General features: G+C 37.2%; 1 protein-coding gene across 13 annotated transcripts in view; it reads left to right on the forward strand.

Moving 5' to 3' along the window:
- Positions 1-25,261, forward strand: part of NRXN1 (neurexin 1) — a 1,679,151-nt gene that overhangs the window by 1,287,175 nt on the left and 366,715 nt on the right. For all 13 annotated transcript variants that reach the window (XM_040430258.1, XM_040430259.1, XM_040430265.1 and 10 more), the window contains one exon: positions 18,076-18,257. In XM_040430258.1, coding sequence (XP_040286192.1) covers positions 18,076-18,257 — 182 coding nt within the window. The remainder of the gene's footprint in view (positions 1-18,075; positions 18,258-25,261) is intronic.

Here is a 25,261-nt window from a genome sequence, read left to right on the forward strand (position 1 = left end):
GACTATCTCCCAGTAAATATCTGTATTATATATATAAGCTAACTAACTATCTAATGTAATTGGATAAGTAATAGGATCCAGATGAAAGCACAGAGCACAACAATGTCACTGCTCTCTCTGTCAGAACTGAAAAAGAACAGCAGAAAATGGCTGCTGGGGAGGTTCTTATATAGTAAGGGGTAGGCAACTTTCCTATTGGTTGCTAGGGATGTTGCTAAGCTCAGACATTGCAACGTTCTCATTGGCCCAGAAGCAAGAAGCGATTACGAAGATATAGCACTATATTCTACATCTTCGCGAATTCTCGAAGTGCCGATATTCGCGATAAAAATTTGCAATTAGAATATTTGCGATTAACACTGTTGATTAGTGGAGGTTCTAGAATACATAGGTCATCAATATCAATATGCAGTTTTCATAAGGTAACCCTATTATGTAGTTAGATGCTCAGAATATACTTTCTTGAAGTTCTCCATTTGAACAAGAACCATTCTGTTTTAATATAAATGCTTGGATCCTTTTGGAAATGAACAATAATATTGCATAATTTGATCATTTAAGATATTTTAGTCATTTCTAGGTAATACTCCAATTTAAATGCTAGATAATTTGACTCAAATGAGGAACTTATTGAGTTTCATATAGTATCAAATCAACAATGCTGTTTAATGAAGCAGACATCGCTATATACTCATTTTCTCAATTCAGTTGTGATTTCAATTGTGCTTGCATTTGCAAGGAAATCATGGGTATGCATTGCTCGGAGGCATGAACAGAATATATTGAATGGTTCTGTGCTATACATTGCATCGTTCAGTTGTCCACAAAAACTTCATTTCCTTAATGTAACATTTGATAGAGATCACAAATTAGCAAAGGAGGACCATGAAGCGACAGGTCCAGTCCAGTGCTTTGTCTTCACTTTTGTGAGGAACCTTCCAATATTGCTTAAACTTAAGGTTTTTTACAATACCCAATATTTGGGCAGATTATCTCTATTGAGCATGCATGCTCATTAGCGATAATTGGCACATCTAAAAGTGCCACCAATTACTCAATGAATGAACAACACTCTCATTCGTCTGATAATAGTGTGGTCACCTAAATTATCATCTATGGGCAGCAGATTTGCTATCTAAATAGCACTCTGCTGTCTGCAAACAATAATTCTATGTGAGGAAGAGCAATGGCATTAGTCATCGCTCCTCCCCAGACTGTGCAGACATAAAGCGGACACCTCGACTGACGAGCTGATATTTGTCAGGAAGGAACACTTCGTTACCGATAATTATCTGCTTCGTCAAGCAGTGTAAATGAGCCATTAGATCTGTGAAGGAATATCTGATTACATTAGGAAGGATTAATACTGTAGATCTCATAGGTAGCACTATGTTATCAAATTATTTTATTGTTTCTTCATTGTGACCATATCTTAAAGGGGTTGTGCTGTGCTTTACATTGATGACCTATCCTCAGGATAAGTCATCAATACATGATTGGCGGGGGTCTGACACACAGCACCCCCGATCATCAGCAGTTTGAAGAGGAGGTGGAGCTTCCATGAGAGTGCCGCTTCCTGTTCATTACACTGTATTTAGTTTAGGAAGTACAGTGTTACTACAAGTTCTTGCTCCATTCAAGTACTTCTAATTTTACTATGCCGCCGCTTCATAGGGGACAGCACATAGTGTAATGAAGGGGGGGTGCCGGGTGTCAGATCCCCGATGGTCAGGTATTGTTGACCTATCCTAAAGATATAAATAACTGCACAATCTCTTTAAGATGACTAGTAGAGATGGGCAAAGAAGAGAGCTAATTTGCATAATTTTCCATGGAGAGCTGTAAATATCCGCTGAATCTCCTCATTAACGATTAATACCCCACAGACATAAGTAAAAGGAAACATTGGGCCATTTTAAGGAGGTTTGTATATCAATCAGCAGCTATTATCATGTTCTGAACCTTTATCAAGAACTTCATCACGTGTTAACAACTTACGTGTATTGTCAACAAGACATCTTTGCCTTTTCAATCTCCTCCTATTTGCTGAAATAGAAGAAAGATGATTTTTCTTTTTTTTCTGAGAAGTAGCTGCTAATTTTGCACTGCACATATTCAACATCTTCTAATACAATGTACTATTTCTTAAATTTTAGAAAAATCTGGTCATTTAAAGCCACCTGACCTGAGCCAAATCGCTGACACACTAGTCTTCAACTTCTAGATATCTAAAAGCACATTAGATATATAATGCCAATATATTATGCCCAAAACACATCTTTTGGTTGGTCTTCAAGGTTTTTTAAAACCAAGAAAATCAAGAAAACACACTTTCTGCATCTACAATAACTAAACTGCTTGACCTGGATTTGCCAGAAACAGAACCCAAAGATAGTGCCTGGTATATAGGGTCGAGCTCCAACATAGCTCCTGAAGGACCCTTTAAAAAAAGCCTTCTGTTCAAGAAGAAAAATTCATAATTAGTGGGGAACAAATAGAACACTTACCTGGTGACCCTATTTTCATGTTTTTATCTATACTGAGCATTTGGTAGCCTATAACACTGTCTGCTGCTCTTCTTGGATCGGCCAGCACTTGAGCAATGGTGGCCAATCCAAGAACAGGTCAGGATGAGTAGGAAGTGTCTAAGAAGGTAGCAGTGTGGCCATCTTGCATGACAGAAGAGAATTCAAAGAATCCACAAATCTGCAGCTAAAAGAATGACCAGCAGGTCACCATGTAAGTGTCCTGTTCATTTTCCAGTAAATGTGATATTTTTTCTTCATGAACCAGAGGGTCACTATAATAATGCCTCCCCCCAAAGCCATTGTCTTAAGTTTGGCCGGAAATAGCCGGAAAAGATACAATTTTCCTATATTTTAAAAAAATGTGTTACATTTAGTGTTGTGGAATAGATGTGCTTTTGTTTACATGTTTATTTGTATGAGAATTATGTATCCTGAGTCAGTAATATTCGATCTTCACTGAAGAATACAGCATTGCTTTACAGCCCCCATAAAACTCTTACAACAGACATGTTTTCCGAGATTGATTTTACTGTGTAAAACATACACAGACATAAATATACAGATGAATGTCCTCCCAAACAATCAGGAAAACTACTTCTTTTTTATCGTTTCATAGGCAACTTTAGCAATAAAAGTATGTTAGATGGCACCGTATTATTATAGGCATTGAAAACCTGACATTTCAATTGACAATTCCATTTCCACTTTTTTTTTCCCCCGTGCATCACATAGTAAATACTTGTTCATATTCCAATTTAAAATGTTTTTAAAAGATACACTGTCTTCTACTACAGTGGTTTTTGATGCTCTGCAATTTTTTATTATTATTATTTTTTTTCCATTTGAAAGTGCATATCTTTCATTATTTTATCAGGGTTTATAAATGGCACCTTGTCAGGTGCTAAAAATTTATTCAGGAGTTTTGCAGCCAAGGAAAGCGCATTGGGTAGAAATAAGAAACTTTTACTCCTCTTGTATTGACAGTTTTAATTTCGATTTTGATCTGCATTTTATCAGAGGCTTCCTTATCTGTCAGGGAAGGAGAAGAGATTAACAGTTTTTTACATAAAGCAAATGGCAAACGTTTCATGCTTGTACCTGACTGTTCAGTGGAATCTTGCACTTGGAAACCCGCATTTTTCTGTTTTTCGCCATGTGCTGCTGAACCAATGAGATAGTTAATCAATAATCTGTTAATTGACTGTCATTTCACAGTGCGCTACACTAGAATGACAAATAATGTGCTTCTTTTTTTAAGCATTCTGAATAGATAATTGATGATATTTGGAGGATGCCATATTTCTGTGTGTCATGCTTTATTTTACATGAAAGTCACTGTCAGAATAATGCAGAGGAAGCTTCTACGTTAGAAGATATATGGGAGCATAGTAAATGGGAAAATATTAATAGATAATGTTAAGGTGGTTGAGATTAATGGGTAGCTGTAGTTGTATTTACTTGCATTTTTTTTTTTTATTTATTCTGGCTAGCCTGGCTATATCACATCACAGAGAAATTGTGGCCATTAGATTTGATCCAACATTAAAGAGGCTCTCCAGGACTTAGGAGAGGTCATCAATATGAGATTGGTGAGGGTTCTGACTTTGGCACCCTTCTAGTCAGTTGCTTTCAGAAGCTCCAGCACCAGAACTTCAAAGTTTCATCCACTTTAAAGAGTTTGTCTTGAAGTTTCCCTTGTAAATTCTCAGCAATAATCCTGATTACTGATGCCAGTTAGATTTCTGAATAATAAACTATCAGACAGAACAGGCTGTTGCATATCAGCAATTTTGAAATGTGCTCGGTGACAAATGAAATATTTTTTAGCCTTATGTGTTTTGCTGCTGTCAATTAATCTCCTCTAAGTTGATTCTGTTTCCTTCGGTTCATGTAAGTCTGTTTCCAACCAGAAGATATCTGCCACTCCCTGCAGTGGTCTGCACAAAGCACAGTCTGTCTCCTCTTCTGTGACAATTGTCTCGAAATTTGTATCTGCAGTTCTGTAGGTCTCCAGTATCCAGCTAACAATTTATAATAATCTATATTGCTATAATTTCTAATAAATATAATCTGACAAAAAAAAAAATTATGCTATACTTGAGCACCAGATCTACATTACAGTCTGCAATCAGTTATTTCTGCAATTGAGATAGTCAAGACAATACTGGACTATTATCTTTTGAAAAGCAGGTTAGACAAGGCCAAAATTTTAAAAAAAAGAGATGTAAAAAATAGCTTTCTTATAGATGTGCTATTAATGTGCACAAGTAAAAAACAAACAAAAAAACAACTCCATATTTTTGGTATCATCGTAGAAGAATGATACATCCATTAATTCATTATATAACAGTTTCCTTAAATATGCCAAACCACTTAGTTCAAGTCAGGGAGATTTTTTACAGTGGGCAATGTTAGCCCCAAACTGATGGCAATCGATGATATACAAGTTGATCCAGGCTTGTTTTTATATGGCCCCTATTCAGTTTGCATATGGTCAGCTGCACATCACCTGTCTTCACAGGTCAATCTGCTGCCGACAACCAGTGCTTTTTAGTGCCGCATAAACAGATGCGACCCCCTTACACACCAGCATTTGCTCATTTGTTAAGTGATCGGTTTACACAGGACAATGATTGGAAACAAACGTTTTACTTTTTGGATCATTGATACTTGTAAAAGAATTGGGGTAGAAAACACATTTGAACAAAGGTCCGCTAACAGATTGAAAAGTGTCTTTACAGATTTTTCCTATGTTTAATATAAAGCAAAATGTAGCATCTAAAGTATTCTACGTTTTAATTCTGAGAGTTTGATTTATTTATTATTATTATTCTTGATGGTTAAACATAATGCAATGCAGCCAAATTGTTTGTATAACCGGTAGATAATGGTATAAAGTGACTTCACTTAGCAGTTGCTTAGCAACTAACACTACTTTTTATTAATTCTTCTTCTATAGATATATATTGAGCTGGGTTAATTATACAAACTTAATTTTTTATTTTAGCTACAATGCGGAGACTTTGTTTTTAATAAGCATTGATAAAAGACTCAAAAAATCTCATTTTTCAAATTACATATTTATGAATTTGCTTAAAGAGAACATGTGACTATAACCTTTATTGCTTAAAAGGAACCTGTCACAATGGAAATGTAATGTAAGTCTACAGGCACCATGCTATAGGGCAGGAGGAGCTGAATATATATATATATATATATATATATATAAATATAAATATATATATATATATATATATATAAATATATATATATATATATATATATATATATATATATATAGCTTTATAGGAAAAGATTCTGTATAATATGAAATTTAGACATTTAAATTCCGGCTTAGAGATGTTAGGGTAACTCGTCCAATCATCCAATCATAGCATTTAGGAGGTGCCACACGTTAAAGGACATGTTGGTCCGGAGTCGATTCAGAGAAAATAAAGTTGGCACTTTGCTAGAAGGATGGCAACCTAAGGGAAACTGCCATTGTGGTAATTGCTCATATTGCAGGTATAACCCCCAGTGGGAGGTCCTATCCTTTGGTGGATTACAACCTTAAGTTAACACCTTAATCACATGTAAAACCAAGTTCGTAGTCTATTTAATCTCATGCATTTGTGGTATGTTTTATATAGAGAAAACTATCAGGTGTCTTAGTGAAAGATTTAGAGAGCACATAAATTCATTGAGCACAGGTAAAGGATGTCCACGCCTTATTGACCATGTAAACCCCGAGCATGGAGGTAATAGCAAAGTTCTGAGATTTGCTGGCATAGAGATTGTATCCAACCTCCCACTAGGGGGAGACAGACACCGTGAACTCCTTAGAAGAGAAAGCAAATGGATTTTGTGCTCATGCGCAATGGGCCCCTTAGGTTTAAATTTTGGGAGTGTTCTTGTAATATCCAGTGTGTCCTAATGTAGGATTATGTTTTTAAAATGTGTGTTTTGTAACACTTTATGTAATGCTGACCCTAGTGTGACGTCACATGTAAGTGCCATTTTACGACGCTGCTGGTGAGGTCACGCACGTCACGCAGATGACGTATTGGAGCCGACATTTAAATATTGGCGCAGTGGTGCCGTGCATGTTACTGGTCTGAAGAAGGGCGGAGGCGTGAAAAACGGACGTTGCCATATATCCGCACACTGTGCTGTATGTTTGTCCGCCCCGAGCCATTTCTGTATCCAGCCATGATGAAACCAGCTTCATGTACTCAGCCCTGGAGGAAATAAAGGAAGTTTGCACCGAATAGTGAGTGCCGCCTGTATATGTTTTTTTTTGTTTGAAGTCAATGTTGGGCTTTAAAGTCAAGGACGCGGTCCTATCAGTGATTGACAGCTTTCCCTCTAGATAGATAGATAGATATAGCTGTCAGTCATTGTCACACATCTCAGAATATTGTATATCCAGCCAAGATGAAAGATATGGTAGGGCAAATAGGCTTTTGTATTTACTAGTGTAACTGCTTTAGAGTATCCTACTAAAATCCTTAGTTTAATCAGACTGTCCTAGTGTCAGGTTAACGTTAAATGTGAACATGAAGTAGTGACTTGTTTTGATATCAATGACCACTCATGCCAGGTCTACACCTATTTTAGGTATAGAAAATGGTCTAAATGCAAGACAGCTAGGAAGCTGTCTTACATTTAGAAGTGGTGGAGGATCTGCTGAAGTTATGTAGAGGCCAGTGCCTCTTCATAACTCAGGCGGACCCACTGCCAGGTATAGAAGTTATTATGATCGGATTTTAAAACATTGGTCTTAATAAATTTGCCCCATAATTTTTAACATATGCAAGAAGCCTGCTTTCCCTACTGAAAAAATCATACTTACCTGCACCCTGCTCCTCCAGTCCTTTGAGCTAGATCCCACATCTCTATCTTTGTTCCAGGTTGTTGTTTTTTTTCTTCTTCCTTGGCTTAAGCATGGTGACCTAAGACTCTTCAGCTAACCCCTGGCTTCAGCTGTGAAATTTCTCCTGTGGACACATCATAGCTGAAGCCAGCGGTTGCCTGAAGAAGATCATGACCATGCCCATGTTGGGGAGGAAGAAAACAACTGCAAGATGCAGAGGACTGAAGTGGTGGGGAATAGGGAAGTATGATCCTTTCAGTAGGGGAGGAGGGCTGCCTCCAACTATTACAAATTAGGTATTCCCGGACAACCTCTCTAAGGGCTCATGCACAGTATTATACTATAGATCTTTACAGAGGAAAAAGGAAGTCAGCATAGAACAATTGTGGCATGCTTCACTGGATACTTCATTATGGAGGCCTTATGAATTATAGATGCAAGCAGAGGCAGGCTGGCCATAGACCCTACAGGGAAATTTCCTGGTGGTTCAATGCCCATGGGGGTGCTGAAGCACTCCTCATGGCTACCAGACAGTCACTTATGCACCTGGCTAGTGGCCGCAGGTGCTCTCCTGAATTCAAGTGTATTGTTGTCCTTAGGATGATGATACAGTTTTGTACTGTGTCACGGCGGCAGTAGTTTGTGCCACACTGTGGTATTTAGTTCTGCTGAGCGGTATTCCTGGCCCCATCTTCCGTTTTTTCTCCTGCCTACTTGTATTGTTCTGTCATTTCAAACCCAATTACCCATGAGGCCTCTTTTAATTTTTTTTTTCTAGGACCAGTTTAAGTTCTCAGGACTCCTTGCACTACTTTATAGGCTCTGTTAACACTGCCCTTGCATGTGTATAACACCTAACTACTGTAGAAAGTTGTACCAAGGCACAAATGTAATCCTAGGGTGATAAATAATTATTGTTACTCTGATTCATCTTTATATATGACTTACCATAGTTGAGTGTTACTGCCGGCATTGACCTGACTAGTGTTCAGGTAATAAATAGTATCTTGCTATCTCATCCGCATGTAAAAAAATATTAAAAAACATTCTCTTAATAAAAATATCTCCTTATGGAGCAGTTTTCTATATTTAAAAACCTTATCAATGTACCTAATAACTATGTAGGTTTATGGCTATCGGGATAATTACAGACCAGCAGGGAAGTGAGTTGTCAGACAGCAATTCATCCATGTATTGTAAATGTCATGTTCTGCCATATGGTTGAGAGCGACCTCTATGGTATCCATTCTGCTCTAATTCCTTGTACTCAATTTTATTTTTCTCCCTGATCCATACGCTTGTCACCTTTGCCCATAAGAGCATCTTTCAGAGGAAAGTAAGCATGTCTAGGCATGGAAACTGTAAAACATCATCTGCTTGTTATATTCCTTCATTTCTTAGGAGATACAGATTAAAAAGAAATCGCCCAGACTGTTATATTTTATTGTCTAGTAGACATTCTTCATCTTAATTTTTGTTCCTTAATTTACGCTTCAACATTTTGAAAATTAGAGAAAGATCATAATTGCATTTGTACAATATGCATTTGTATGTTTAGAGCTTATTTTTTTAAATATAGATAGTGTTGAGTGAAGGGATAGAAAGAGTGCAGGGAGACTAATTCTGCATCAGTTTTATTTATTTATTCCTACATTTACTTATTCCTATATCAGCCGTAAATATAAATCAATACTAGGGATGAGCGAACCCGTAGAAGTTCGGGTTCGCCGGGTTCGGCCGAACTTTAGGTCAAAGTTCGGGTTCGGGACCCGAACTTGACCCAAACTTGATCCCGAACCCGGACCCCATTAAAGTCAATAATAGCATTATTAAGACAGAATGCTAAATAAAATGGCCATTGAGGGATTAAAAATAATCATCTTCTTTCTTCAGGACCTGCAAAAGGACCTGCAATGATGTCACCATACTCACCACGTGGTGAGTGCGGTGACATCACCACAGGTCCTTTTATCTTTATTCAGCAGGATCTGCGATGACGTCACTGCACTTACCATGTGGTGAGAGCGGTGAAGTCATTGCAGGTCATTTTGCACCTGCACAAAGAAGAAAAAAGAGGATACTGGCTGTGCGATCAAGTGGATGAGGTGAGTTTTTTTTAATTATTTTTAACCCCTCATTGGCCATTTTATTTAGCATTCTGCTTTAAGAATGCTATTATTTTTAGTTATAACCATGTCATAATGTAAAATAATAAAATCACCCGAACACCGAACCTGAACTTCAGTGAAAAAGTCCGGGTTCGGGTTCAGGTCCGGGTACCCGAACTTGCAAAGTTCGGTATGAACCCGAACTTTGCAGTTCGGGTTCGCTCAACCCTATTCAATACCAGTAAGATGGAAGCCTTTATTATTCCAGTGCGAGTAGGCCGACCAATACCATCCAGTCTGCACCCCTTAGGGGGGCCAAGTCTTAATGATGTCCATCCTCATCTTTTGCTGGCTTTACATCTTCCAAATCATCCTTCTATCAAAGAAAAGTCAGCAAGATGCAGAGAGAGAAGGAGCTGGATGTTCCTGATTATATATTCTCATCAATATTAGATGAGGTGGAAAAGGAGGAAAAGCAGATGGCAGAAAAAGGGCTCCCACCTCTAGTGCAGGAGAGCGCTGGGCTTGGAGAAGTGGGTATGCCAGAGCTGATTCATATTCTGTTTTTACTGTCAAATAACCTGTAGGAGATTGCAGGACAGAACAGCAATAATATGCATATTGTCCCCCCATCTAACCAGCCAAACCCCAAACCAGCAACAGCTGTTTAAAGGTGCATTAAAGGTGGCACGCGGCCATAAACAATGAAGAAGGGCTATACAGTGCGGTCTTCATTATTAAATGAAAGGCACTTGCAAGCTAATTGGCTGCACGGTTCTTCACCTCAGCATAGTTGCAACCAGCCCTCAGCGTGGCCACTCCATGTGACCGTACCCTAAGGCAGAGTGGCCAAGGTATACCTATTTTTTTTTGCGATTCATGCCAGATTAATTTGTAGTAAATTTATTTTCTTGGCGAACTTCAGCGAAGGTGCCGAATCAAATTTTTCAAAGCTTCGCTCATCTCTAAATACAGAACATAGTGCATTGTTATATTGGATAATAATTAAAATATATCTCTCTTATGCCTAATGTACCAAAATATGCTATCACAACTTGGTACCAATATAGGTATATCATTCCCTACATTTTCTCTTGGTTTGGCATATCCTGAAATGTGCGTCTAGATGAGCAGCTTAAAAAACAAACAAACATGATTTTGTTCTACTCTCTCTCCAGAGATGTGTATGTTATATGTTTTTATATGTAAGCACCCAGGAGTTGTGATGTGAGTTGTAGGCTGCTGAGATTGTTGGTAGCATTGAATTTGTACTGTGGAAAGATAAGGATGGACACATATAGTTTGTTAGTGAACAGAACTATAGACTGTGCTGAATAATGTGTAAGGAGTCGCTTTTGACCATGTCATTGGTTGATATGTTCTGGTTTTCTGTATCTGGTAGTCTCATAGCTATAAAGCAGAGTTGGTTGCACATGCTTGTTGGCACTTCTTCAATTTGAAGGGCCTGGTGTAGAGAAAGGGGTTGGAACTTGCATCCGTCATACATTGGTGACATATGCTAGCAATATGCCACCAATTCTGAGATGGGTAAAACATGTTAATGGTTTGATATAAATGTGCTGCTAATGACAAGGTGCATGTAGTGCTCATATTAACACGTACCGTGTTATATTTGCACCCAGAGCTTATTGTATACTGTACATGGCTGATCTTAAAGGCTCTGGACACCTTTGGGACTTTTGTAATTATTGTATTTTACTCATTTTTGCTAAAAATTATTTTAGCCAGTCTTTATTAAAATATTCACCTGTTTTTGAGATACAGGGGTTAAAAATGAGCCTGTATCATTTCTCAATTCTGTTAGCTGACAGATCATGTGAAGGCTTATCTCTGATCCCCTGACCTCATAAACATTCATTATATCTAAATTCTAATCAAACTGATAAGAATATGGCTTAAATGAATGTTTATAAGGTCAGGAGATCAGAGATAAGGCTTCTCATAAACCATCAGCTGACATTGATAGTCTGCAAACAGACTACTTTTTTTTCTTTTTTACCTCTGCATCTCAAAAACAGCTAATAAGAAAAGCAAGGAAGGGCAGACCAGTAGGTGACTAAATTGGACATTTACATGTAGGTTGCTCAAAGTTCAAAGCACTGGTTTGTGTTTTTGATATTTGTAAAGCTTAGGAGCACCTTCATCCATTGAACTGTTGAGGGTTTAACCCCACCTGTGTAATTTCCTGACGTGAGTTAATGCCTTATTAAAAACGTTCATTAAACAACCCTTGCTCATATGCCCCTATCTGACTGTCGATCAAGTAACATTATATTTATTGCCTGTCTGGCAGTAGATGTTTGCGGAGGTTGTCAAGGGTGGAAACGTTTGGAAACTAATAAGACACACCCTTAAAATTAGAAAACTGTCTCATTTACCAAGAATACAAAAAAGTAGCATGAACATACTGTACATTATGACATCTGAGTTCTCATTTTATGGATGACCCTACTTATAAGTAGTAGCACAGCCAAAATGACAATACATGAGACAGACAGGGTCTTGGTAATGCAACAAAGTTTAGAAATCTACTTGGCTTATTATACAATGATAAATTCTGTAGCTCAAGCTTAGCCTCCATTACTGAAGATAACTAAATATCATAAAAGATTTCATCATCGCCTTCTACAGCTTAGTGTAAAGAAAGAATAAGACCATGTAGCTTTCTTTCCCTTGCCTAAACTCATTGTCTTTGCACAATGATGCCAGTTTGCCTGAAAGGTAGATTCAGATTGCCCTAGTATTGTGTTCTGTATCTAGGGAACTAGTACTTATTGATCCATTGGGTCTGTCAGAGTTTCTGGTCACTTGGCTCTAAGCCTGAATTCTTGTCTTGACTTTGAGATATGTGCTCTGTGAGCTGACTACTAATAGCCTTGCCTTTCTCACCTGACTGTAGATGAAGGAGCGTACAAAATTGCGCGCAGTAGCATGCTCTCATTTATCCAAAACTGATGTATATACTACATTGACATGTATGAAAAAACCCATGTATTTTTTTAAAATCCATTGTATTAAAAAAGATAAGTCAAGAGGCATGTATCTTGCTGAGGAACTGTAGCTAGACCATAGGTTGGTGTGCACCGAAATCCAAGTTTTCAAAGAATATGAATGCCTTTGATCACATTTGTATTGCACTGCATCAATTAATGAATCAACCTGGTAAGCAAAATATTGCTCAGGAGAGGAGAGGAGAGAGATTGTCTGGAGAAGAATTGTTAGATGAAATTGATCAGGAAATGCATTTTTAGCTTTTATTTAAAAAAAAGGCAAGCTAAAAATGAATAAAGAAACAAAAGGTCTCTAAGGGTGAATCAGCTTGGGAAACTGCATCGAAATATATCTGCTAGAGACATCTTAGCACCTAAAGTAGGTTAAGCTGGTCATAAACATAAAGATAAGACCACAATGCAATGATTCATATATTTTTTTTTAAAGCTAGGGCATACACAAAATATATCTCAATGATGCAAATGGTTTATGCCATCATTCGCATCATGTGAAATATTGTACACTTTCATTACCTTAATGTGTACTTTTCTCAGCTTTGAAGTATTCACCCCTGGCTAAAGAATATGCCAAATTTCTACTGTTCTTAGTACCAAAGTTATAACAGCATTAATAATCTTTGAAGGGAAAGTGTCATGTTTAACACGGTGTCTGAACTGAAGGTAGCATGTTGTAGAGCAGGAGGAGCTGAGAAAATTGATACAGTATAAAGTTTTATGGATAAAGTTTGAGTTTAACATCATTTATTCAGTTATATTCCTGCTGACTCTGGGCTTTGAAGTCCAGGAGACGGTCCTATCAGTGATTGACAGCCTTCCCTGTATGATTGTCAATTACTGATAGGACCGCCTCCTGGACTTCAAAATTCAAAATTAGCACAATTATGAATAAATATATTGCACTGAATAGTTTCTCATAAAACTTTATATCATTCTGCTCAGCTCCTTCTGCTCTATAACATCCTGCCTACAGATTATCTTGCATTTTAAGAGAACTCTGCTTTCATTCCTTAACTGGTCTGGAAAAATGAAAGCTAAATTCTAATTATTTACTACGAGCAACAAGATGTTTTTCCTTATTAGATCGTTTTGATAGATGAGACCCATTGCAAACAGTAGAGCACTATATATTACATTGTAAGCATTCTCTCTGTCTAAGCTCTTAGGTCTGGGGTTATCTTTTGGCATATCTCTGTGTTTTAAGATGAATTTATATTATTTATGGTCTAAAGGGCTGTGCAACTCTAAAAACTGTGAGACATTGCTAAACATGCATTTATTTTATTCCCTGTTCTCCAGATCCACTTTATCTGTTTACAATAAGCAAAAATGTGCAGAGTTGCCATTTTAGCAATTTCACCACCCTGAACTAAGCCGTATGTATTATGGCTACAAATCCAGGCCTGGCTTCAAAGTCCTCTGACTATATGAGATTATAATTTAATCCCTCATTTGCTTGTCTGTGGCAAATGCAACACTGCTAAAACACTGCTAAAACCATGTATTCCTAGGCAACTGCCTTCGAAAAGCCTATGGGATTTGTAGGACGGTCAGATATTCAGTGCATTCTTCACCTTACATTAAACATGGTTTTCCGATGCACGGGTGTAAATTGTGAAGAATAAACTGATTTTGTTTATCAACTGAGAATCATTTTTACAAAATATCAATGCTAAATATATTTTCAGATGTGCAGAACACAGGATTACAAGAATACAAAATAGCAATTGTTGATATATAGCATGTTATAGCAGGGAATTTTCACCTCATTCTGTTAGGGTTTCTATATCCTATATTTTACAAAACTTCTGGGATATACTATAATAATCTTATCAGCTCCGATCCTTTACAAACCGTGCCACACTTTGGGCATCCTTGTTTAGATTGCTGTCTGGTCCCAACATAGTCAATGATGGGGGGGGGGGGGGGGTACGTGAGCACACTCAATAAACTGCTTTCATGGACATAACTACCAGGGTAGCAGGCATAGCAGCTGCTATCGGGCCCACAGGGGGAGCTGGGCGAACGGTACTCCATGTAAAATATTTCGAAAACAGGATGCGCGGGTGCTTGCCACAGCAGGTTGTGGTCCAAATCACTCTCAATATGGATTCCAAAGTAAAAAGTTGAGGCAGCACTCCATTAGATTTTCAAAAAGATCTGTGTGTAATTTATTGTAGATGCATAAACACTAGATGTGATATTTCGGATGAAAACTAGTAATGGAATGCTGACTCCATCTCCACTCAGACATACAGTATGTAGAGCTAGTGATGCACAGTATATGGACAATGGAAGCGTGCATTACATTGTGCATGACTTCAGTGCTGTGGCATCGCTAACCTATTTCTGTACATCACTATGCATATTCTGATATTAGTTTGATATAATTGCGAGCCTAATTGCTATACTGTGAAATCATTGTGCAAAATTATTTATAAATTAATCCAAATACCTATTTTTTGGTATTTTCTAGAAATAGAATGTGGTATTTTTTATTTCACTAATTTTATATAGTGCTGTTATATTCTGCAGTGCTTTACAGACATTATCATCACTTGCTATCCCCAATGGAGCTCGCAATCTAAACACGGGGGAACAAACAAAGTACCATGCTGCCATGGTATAAATGTTCAACTCTGTCTTCAGTACTTGATTATGGAGGCAGCTTTGTTATCAGCATTCAATGATATGCTTTACAGTAGCCACATGGACCATGGAACCTGTAGACTGTAGATGACTTCTATGGTAGAGTGCCATGAGCATATTCTATGACCTGTGTAGAGGTCTATAAGTAGCAAAAAGTCAGATCAACTGGACATAGTATATTTTCTATTGAAGACATATCTGTGATTATATTGAGAGGACTACTGAGATGTGACCTCCATAGCACAGATTATGTCAGCCTATTATCGGTTTAAATTGACAAAACTGTAATTTTTTTAAAGATAAGTAATGATGACTTTACAATAATAAAAAGAAGCTGCAAAAGTTTTAAAATAAAATGTTCAGCATACAAAGCTTGAATCACTTTCTGATGGCATATTCTTTATTATGTAGTGGTCCTTTAACACTTAGAAAATAAGTAAATAAATTAAAGTGCAAATTCACTAGTTGCTTTCTGACATGAGATCTTTCGGAAAACAACACATTGGAGGTAAAATTGAGCTGAGATGGACAAAATGTCTGTAGAACTTCTTAATCTCTACAAACATGGCCATAACTAGTAGAAATATTTTTTAAAGCATATTGCTTTATATCACAAGTTAGGGTACTTTCACACTTGCGTTTTTCTTTTCTGGCACTGAGTTCCGTCAAAAGGGCTCAATGCCGGGCATATCCCCATGCATTCTGAATGGAGAGTAATCCGTTCATGATGCATCGGGATGTCTTCAGTTTAGTCATTTTGACTAATCAGGCAACAGATAAAACCGCAGCATGCTACGGTTTTATCTCTGGCCAAAAAAACTGAAGACTTGCCTGAATGCCATAGGAATGCATTAGTGCCGGATTCGGCATTCAAAATACCAGAATGCCGGATCCGTCCTGCACAGACCGTAAAAAAGGTGAAAAAATTAATGCCAGATCCGTTTTTGCCGGATGACACCGGAAAGACGGATCCGGCATTTCAATTCATTTTTTTTGACTGATCAGTCTTACAAATGCCATCAGTTGGCATACGTTTCGCCTGATCCGGCAGGCAGTTCTGGCGACGGAACTGCTTGCCGGATCTCTTTGCCGCAAGTGTGAAAGTAGCCTTAAGTTATGGTGTAATTCCCCTTTAATTTTTCAGAGTTTCAGAAGGTATTAACAGTTATCAGTTATGTTTTCGGTGCACAAAACATTTGCTTTACATTGCTATATCTGTAACACATGAATAGCGTATTGCGAGAGTTCACAGTGTAAGAAAGAAATTGTTCTGGAGTTTCACAGTTGAGTGACGACTAAAAGAATAATTCAGAAAATAAAGAACACATTAGAGACTAGGGACCTAATAATAAAGCCATGGTGTGCAATATACTTTTCAAGAGAAAAGCAACAGATGGAATCAATGTATCACAATAAAGAGATTGTTTGGCCACATAAATATTTTCTCTGTTACAAAAGTTATTGAGGTTCTTGATTCCACCCAGTGCCATGGCAGATCAAAGAGGATACATTATCATGTATTGCCAAGGCAACTCGCTATGTGTCATAGCAAGAGTGAAGAAAAGAAATGAAGTGACGAGTGATGGGCTGATGCCGGGTAAATTTATTTGAAAACAAAGAATGAAGTGCAGTAGTCAATCTCTTAGACAAACACAGCATGGAAAAACAATGGATACAAAGTTGTAACCAGTAGTTCATAAATGACCTGACATGTTCTTTAGAACATATTTTTTTTATTTTTATTTTTTTTATTGAATAGATGTGTAATTTTATGAGCACTTATGTGTACTTATACATCATTGTAGGATTCCCACTGACAGGTACATCAAAGCGGACACAGTGCTTGGCTACATTGGTTTAATCTGTGCATCCAAACTCAACAGAACCAGTAGTGGACAGAGGCCTGAACTTAAAGCAGAGATCATTGACCATGATCATCCTATTGACTTCTTAATGAGGTTCTAGAGATGTAATGATAGCACACCATACATAGTATAACTACTTTAGCTGATGCAGAGCCTCTTTGGAAAGAGTAAAAATTGCATAGGTTTCATTCATAGTGAATTTGGGTGGTTTACATTTTGGTGGTCACTGAGTGGTTAGTATTGGTGCCTTGCAGTAGTGGGGTTCTAGGTTCAAATCTGACCAAGCACAACATCTGCATGGAGTTTGTATGTTCTCCCCTTGTTTGTGTTGGTTTCCTGCCGCACTCCAAAGACATACTAGAACTTAGATTCTGAGCTCCATTGGAGACAGTAGGTCATGATAATGTCTGTAAACCGCTGCTGAATATGTCAGTGCTATATAAGTGAGTAAAATAAATGAATGCATTTGAAAAAAAATTGTTAACCTTTAGAGATGGTTGGATAAAATTTACCAGTTTCAAGATTCACTGTGAAAGTGGTTCCTATTTTGAAAACAAAATAGAGAAAAATCATTTTTAAATGGGTATTTTCATCTTTATGTCATAAATATCTAATAGATGCGGGTCCCACTTCTATCTCCAGAATAGTCGCATGACCCCCTCATCCTACCATCATCAGAGAGTTAATGGAGAGGTGGCTGAGCTGCACAGCTCTCCATTCACTTCTATGGGAGTCACAGAAACAGCCAAGAACAGCCGATTTCTGATCTAAGCTTTGTGACTGAATACTGGAATGTACTAGATGGAATGATGATAACATTTTTATTCTATTTCAGTTGCAGGATTACATGGTTTCCTTTTAGAAAAGTTCTCAGTTATTGTATCATTTTTGGCATAAAGTTCTCTTTAGCATGCTAATTGCAAAATAACGTGTTTGTCCAAAGGTTGAATATAACAATGCCTTTCTATGTTTTTTCGTTCACGTTGGTTCTATAACATACATTTCTCTGTGTTTCTTCTACAGCTGGGACGACGTACATCTTTAGTAAAGGAGGAGGACAAATAACATACACTTGGCCACCGAACGATCGGCCTAGTACACGAGCAGACAGACTGGCTATAGGGTTTAGCACTGTACAAAAAGAAGCATTATTGGTTCGAGTGGACAGCTCTACGGGACTGGGTGATTACTTAGAGCTGCACATTGTAAGTAATATATTTAAATTTTTTCCATAAATGGCTGATGATAATATAGGCTGTGGGGCACAGATTGTAATTTTTATGCTTTATGTTCTTAATAGATATTGATTAGATTATTTACTATCTTTTTGGATGAATACACATAATTAGTAGCACCATTAAGACATTACTGAGAAGACTAGGGACCTAATAAGAGCAGCCAAAATTGTATTGAAAAAATGATCATCTAGAGGGGTGATCCTCCAAAAGACCACACTCAGCAGGTATAGTATATGAAACAATCAAAATCTATCTCTGGAAATATAGATAAAAAGTCTAGATAAAAGGGAAGTCCTCATAAAGCGGGGGTCTTTTGGAGAAGTTTCATTTTACACTGTAGTGGAAATAGAATGAAATAGAATGCATTTGTGTAACTCTATTCTTAACTTTAAAATTCATTAAACCCCAATATCCTTCCAACAGAAGTATCAGTGCTGCTTCACTGCATAGTGCACGACAGTGCTGTACACTATCTACATAGTCTGGCTGCACTTATATAAAACGAATGAGCAACTTGCTGTGCAAATAGCAGCATTACATTAATGGCCTAGCATGCAATACTGGTTAGTGTTGCTACATCTGCATGCCATACTCATATGGGTTTCAGGAAGCTTAGGGAGCTGTGCATTGTTAGTGATTAATCATTTTTTGAACCAAAAACCTGTCTAAAAAATTTAGCTAATTGGCACAATTTGGTGTATCTAGGTTTTCTACAATTTTTTCCAACATGCTTAACTAGGGGGCAGAGTGAAAAGGGGGCCATGATTTACTGGAAAGGGAGAAGACCCTAAGATGCACCATCTTGCACCATAATTGCTCCATAATTCTGTCTCAAAGTAGGCCAAATAATAGTTGGTCAAAGAAAAGTGTCTCCCTGCACCACTTTTATCATCTAGCCTGAGGCCCAGTGATAACCCTAGAGCAGGTTTAGACAGCTGTTCTAAATTTAGATCATCTACAGGATTTGTAAATCTGGGCCATTGCGCCTAAATACAAAATGGAGGCAACACTGTACTTTGGCCACTAGTGATTTTCTTTTACTGTTATTTTTGTGATAAAAGCTGCACGAGGGCAACAAAACCAGGAACCAGTATGAGGACCCCTCCAAACGACTCCCAATAACTCATCTTCAAGGAACCCTAATAAAGAATACTGGGCTTAACTTCAGCCAAATCTATTATCTAGAATTGTTTAGGCTTTGACTGAAGCTGGGCTTTAACTAATGAACCAGTGTAGTAATCTAATTGAATTAATAAAGGATTAAGGTTTTCTCCATGTTGGAGGGTTTGTAGGTAAAACTATTTAATCAGGCTATGAAAAGAGAGCTTATTAAATATCTACAGGGGCACTTCCATCAAATGTTTTCCTTAATCACATATAAACAACCTATATGTGAATATCCTATGTACCTTTTTAAAAAGTCACTGCTTGTGTTCTCCTTCCTCTCCTGGATCTTAAACTTCCTCTTTGTTTGGACTTTTAGACAGTCTTGCTTAAGGGTTGTATTAGAGTTGCAGAGGGTCGGCCAGATCATCACTAACAAGCATTCATAGGAATGCTCATTAATGATCTGCCTGTGTAAAAGTGCAGACAATTACCCAATGAACAAGAGGCAGATCACGCTGTCTAATCACACTCTGCTACTGTCAAATAATTATTCTGTATGGGGATGAGTGATGGCATTAGTGATCGCTTCTCCACATACTTTAGTGGAGATCTTGTATGTAAATGCAGTGGTGTCCTTCCCTGACGAGCAGGAAATTGTCAAAAAGAAAGCTTCCTCCTGACAATCGTAATGCTCATCTGCAGGTCTAATATTTCCCTAACTCTTTCAGTCAGGTAATCATTGTGTTCAGAGAGAGCTGACCCAAAGTGACTTCATTAGAGCATCATACATTACACTAAGCGTAATGCTCTTTTGTGGTCATTTTCATATAGGCCTATTAGTAGAAAAATAGAGCTGTCATACTGGTATCCCAATTCTATACCTACTATAAGGATTGCCCTTCAGATAACATCTTTACCTCAAAGCAGCAGTAAACTGATGTTGAATTACCTATCTATTTATCATATGTGCTGTCTGCTAGAGAATTACAATATTTTGTTTTTAATGTTCAATGGCATATAACTGTAAAAATGAAAAATAACAAGAGCCACACATTCAAAACAAAATATTCTGAAAACTGAGTTTAAAAGTGATACTTCTTTCTGGTGGAAATGTCCCTTTAATATTTTTATACTGGTTTCAACTTTTAACAAAATTGAACAAACTAAGCAATTTTTCTTCACCTTATGAGTATATTATTTATATTATTTGTGCATTATGCTCTGCAACATAATATAATTAGGTCAAATCTAATATTTCTTCAGAAAAAAAACAAGTGCTCAATTTTTTATTATCATAGATAGTTCAATTTTACTCTCCATTTTTATAGCAACAATAACAGTTCTTCGTTACAATTTTTGCTGCCTGGACATCTACTTGTGTAGAGCCATTATCAGAAGGAAAACTGATTTATTGTATGTTGGGATCCCAAAGGGAAACTTGGAAATTTCACTCTTCTAACTTTTTTCAGAACATTATTTGTTTATTTTTCAATCCAGTTTACTTTGAAGGTTTTGTAGACTTTTATGTCTCCCGAAAGGGATTCCAGTGCTGTTTCCTTGAATGATCTTGCAACATACAATAAAAACTGTTGGCTTTAAACTTTGAATGCATATGACGGCAAAGATCGCATATTTTGGCATGTTTTTTTCCCTCAAGCTGTTTCACAAGACAGAAAGGCGATAGGTAGGTGCCTTGGAAATTCCCAGTTGTCTTACTTATACCAACCTGCATTGAGAGTTTTGATTCCAAAACTGTTACATGAGAAAGGGATGCTGCAAACAAATCAAAGTATTCAGTTCTTATTATGTCAGGTTGAACTACTTCTACAAAGAACTAAGTTAAGACACCTACAAATATTGTAATTGGGAATAAAGGATGTGGTGCACTCAATTGACATGCATTGGCCTCTTCACTGGAGATGAAGATAAGGTGGCAAAACATAATGCTCTAAAATAGTCATACAATCAAAATTCAACAATTTCAACCAAAACAATTAGTTTTGTGTGAAATTTAACAGCCAACAAAAATTTTATCCAACTGATAACAGATCATCATTGTCTGAAAATAAGTTGGCCATATTTAGAGTTTTTGTCCTATAGTTGCTAATCCTTGACTGTGTACGTATAATGCAGATGGCTGTTACACAGTGATCTTTATGTGAAAAAACTTCCCAGGGAGAGATAATTTGTCGTCTGCCCAGCATCTCTGAACATGTATGACCATTTTGAAAGACTATAGTGGCCAATATTGGCTAAAATGTGTATGTATGACTGTGTTCGCAAAATGTTTGCTCACCAGATGATTGTTCATTCAGGCGTTGTTCAATATGTGTCTGTCTAATGTGTATGGCCACCTTTAGGCTAAAAATAGTCATATGCAGTGAAATGCATCAACACCATCCAGAATTGTATCTCCATCCACACTCTCCCTCTATCCCTACCTTTCTCCTTATACATGTGAATTCTGATCTGGGATTACTGGGTACAGAAAGTTTACCATTTTATTTGTTTTTTGTAATATGATGAACAAATATGCTACACTCAACACACATTTATAGCACTCATGTATGTGTATTTCTAATATGACCTTTGGGTGTTGCATGTTTATTCATCAAATTTTATCAAATTTTGTAAAAAAAATCTGACCCGATAATCCCAGATCATAGTGAACATGTTGAAGGAAGATGCTAGGGATAAGGAGAGAGTGAGGATTGAAAGACAACTCTGGATGCTACTAAAGTATCTCATTGTGTGTCATCATCTTTAGATCAAAGGTGGCCATATACCTTAGACAGAAATATGTTAAATAAATTTACAATCAAGTAGTGAACGAATATTTTGCAAACATAGCCACACTTACAGAACACACTTTAGTCCATAGTGGCCATTACAGTCTTTCAAACTGGTCACAATAATCCCAGATCAGGGTTTACCATCTTTTTTCTCAAAACTATAATAACAAAACACATGAATGTGGTATTTCCATTTTTGAGGAATGTAAACTGGTTTCTGGAAGACAGGCAAAGAGTGACCAGAGTTGTTAAATGAGTTTTCCTGATGGAGAACATTTATTAAAAAAAAAAAAAAAATGAATGGGTTAAAAGGAAAAAAAGAAAATAAGTTTTATTCACCTTACCAATCCTCTGCTGCTTCTACTGCTATGCTGCTCTGGCCCATGCTGCTCTCCACTTCCTGATCTTATGTCAATACACAAGACATGGCAATGCTTAAAGGGGTTGTGACAAGTTTACAAGTTATACTCTATCCACAAGATTAAGGATAACTAACTGATTGATGAGGGTCTGACTGCTGGGATCCCCACTGATCCCAAGAACGGTGGTCCCTTTCCCCCCGATCTGATTGAGCAGCATGTCCAGTATGTGCCCTGTCACTCAATTAATTTTCTATGGAACCGCCAGAGATAGAGTACAGTGCTCAGCAATTTCTGATGGCTCCACAAATAATGGATGGAGCAGCTGGACAAATGCTTGACCTCCCGTTCCATCAGGAGGATAACTTATAGACTTGGCACAACCTATTTAAACCCTTCCCAACCACCCCACGTAAATTTACATTAGAGGTTGGGCATTTAAGATGGCGCCCACTCAAGAGCAGAGCTGGTGCCATTGCCATTGAGTGCCTGCTGTTTTAAACAGCAGGCACCTGGGACTAATGTGTGCGATGGACGATAACAACAATCACATATATTTAATCCCTCGGATCCCAAGGTCAAATGTGATTATGGCATCTGGGAGGTTAGACCAGGAGGGCGTGGTTTAGGCCATGTTCCAGCTATGCGGCAGCCTTTGGACTCAGGAGTAGTACATGGCTGCCAAACATTAGTTCCTATAGAAAGCCTGCCTATGGCAGTGCTCCATCGGAACACAGTGTAATCCCCATACACTCCAATGGTAATGCTTTGGAATCTATGAGAATAGCAATCTAATGATCTAATGATTGCTTGCTATAGTTCCCTAGAGAAACTATTAAAAAGTGTAAAAAGAATTTTAAAAAAGTTAAAAAATAATAATATATATATATATAAAAAATTTAACTACATTTTTTAACTAAAAATACAGAATTTTTTTTTTACATCATGGGCATTGTCACTTGCAAAAACACCCATACTATTTAAATATAAAGCTATCCCATACAGCAAACAGTGAAATGGAAAAAAAGTCAAAATAAGTCAAAAGTCCCAAAAATTTTGGTCGCTTTCCCTCAGACAAATTTTTTTTATAAAAGTGATCAAAGAGTCATACACACCTCAAAATGGTATCAATGAAAAGTATAGATCGCCCAACAAAAAATGAGCCCTCACACAGCTCTATGCACATAAAACAAAATAAATAAGTTATGGGGGCAGAGTTTGGCAATGCAAAGGAAAAATGTGCTTCTTCCAAAGTATTTTTTTTTCAGTACTAAAACGCAGCAAAAACTATACATATGTGGTATTGTTATAATCATACTGACCCAGAGAATAAAAGTAACAGGTCAGTTTTACCACATAGGAAAAGGTATTACAAAAAACCCATAATACTGTGGCGGAATGGTGTTTTTTTTAATTCCACCCACTTGGAATTCTTTTCCTGCTTCCCTCCACATTGTATGCAGCCATAAATAGTGCCATTAAAAAGTGCATCTTGTCCCGCAAGAAATAAGCCCTAATATGACTATGTGAATAAATAAAAAAAAAATATGGAAAATCACCCGGTCTTGAAAGGCAGGGACCAGAGCAGCGGTGTGGGAGAGGTGAAAGTGAGTAATGCTTTTTATTTTTAACCCATTCTGACCCATTTAACACAAACCCTTTTATGTCAAAGGAGGAAAGAATAAGTCCCCTACCCTACCTACTGCATGCCACTGCTCAAATAGTACCTACAGTGCATAGCAATATAGTGTAGACATATATTGAGCAAAGGAGGGACCTATATACAGTCCCCCTGTGCATCTTCTCATCTCTTCACTTCCAGCTGGCTGAAGTCAGGTAGCCTTTTTATAAATAAAACACCAGGCTTCATGATGGTATAAAAAGTGGCAAAATACTCATAAAATAGAAGAATTCCACTTTTCAGTCTTGTGCTATGCAAGCGGTCTGTTGACGTTATTTATATTTCCAGTATGATTGCATGAATATCAAGCGATGATAGCAGAGTCATAACCTTGATGGTTGATCTGCTGTTTGACGTGTAATAAATGAATTTTCTATTATGCACGCCTTTGCAAAGAATGCTCCGGTGATAGTGTGTTGGACAGTTTTTGATCCAAGACTGCATTTATTCCTGGAACTTGGCATCAAATTACTGATGCATATAGTAATTTAGTTTTGTGAAAAGAAATTGTTGTGGATCATGAAATTCTACCTCTAGGTCATCTAAGAATATATGTAAATCAATATTGCCAAAGCAAAATAGAACTTATAAAGGAAGCTTTAGGAATCCCTTTAAGGCTTTATTATTATTATAATTCTTAATCTTTGAGATGAATGCATAGTCATATAGTTACATAATTCTATAGCCCACTTATATTGTTTCCAAAAATATACTACATAAGGGCAACGCTATATTGTTTGGACAGTGAGAAAACTAATTGGACAATGAACACTTAGCCAGATCTATTACACATTCCAGTGGACCATTTAGCTTCTGCTTTTGAAATCGAATGTCATATAGGTCTTCTCAAATTTCATAACCCAATCCTACAAAAGCAATTATCAATTCTACATCCACTTATGGTTGTTACAGATTTTCTTGCCATTTGATATTGTAAGCTGCTGTCATTAATCATTGTTGGTGATCATTTTATTAAATGATTGAAACCTGGTTGATACACTTTCCTTTTATATCCATCTTAGGATGTAATGC

This window comes from Bufo bufo, chromosome 4, assembly GCF_905171765.1.
Source record: "Bufo bufo chromosome 4, aBufBuf1.1, whole genome shotgun sequence".
In the NCBI taxonomy this organism is placed as follows: domain Eukaryota; kingdom Metazoa; phylum Chordata; class Amphibia; order Anura; family Bufonidae; genus Bufo; species Bufo bufo.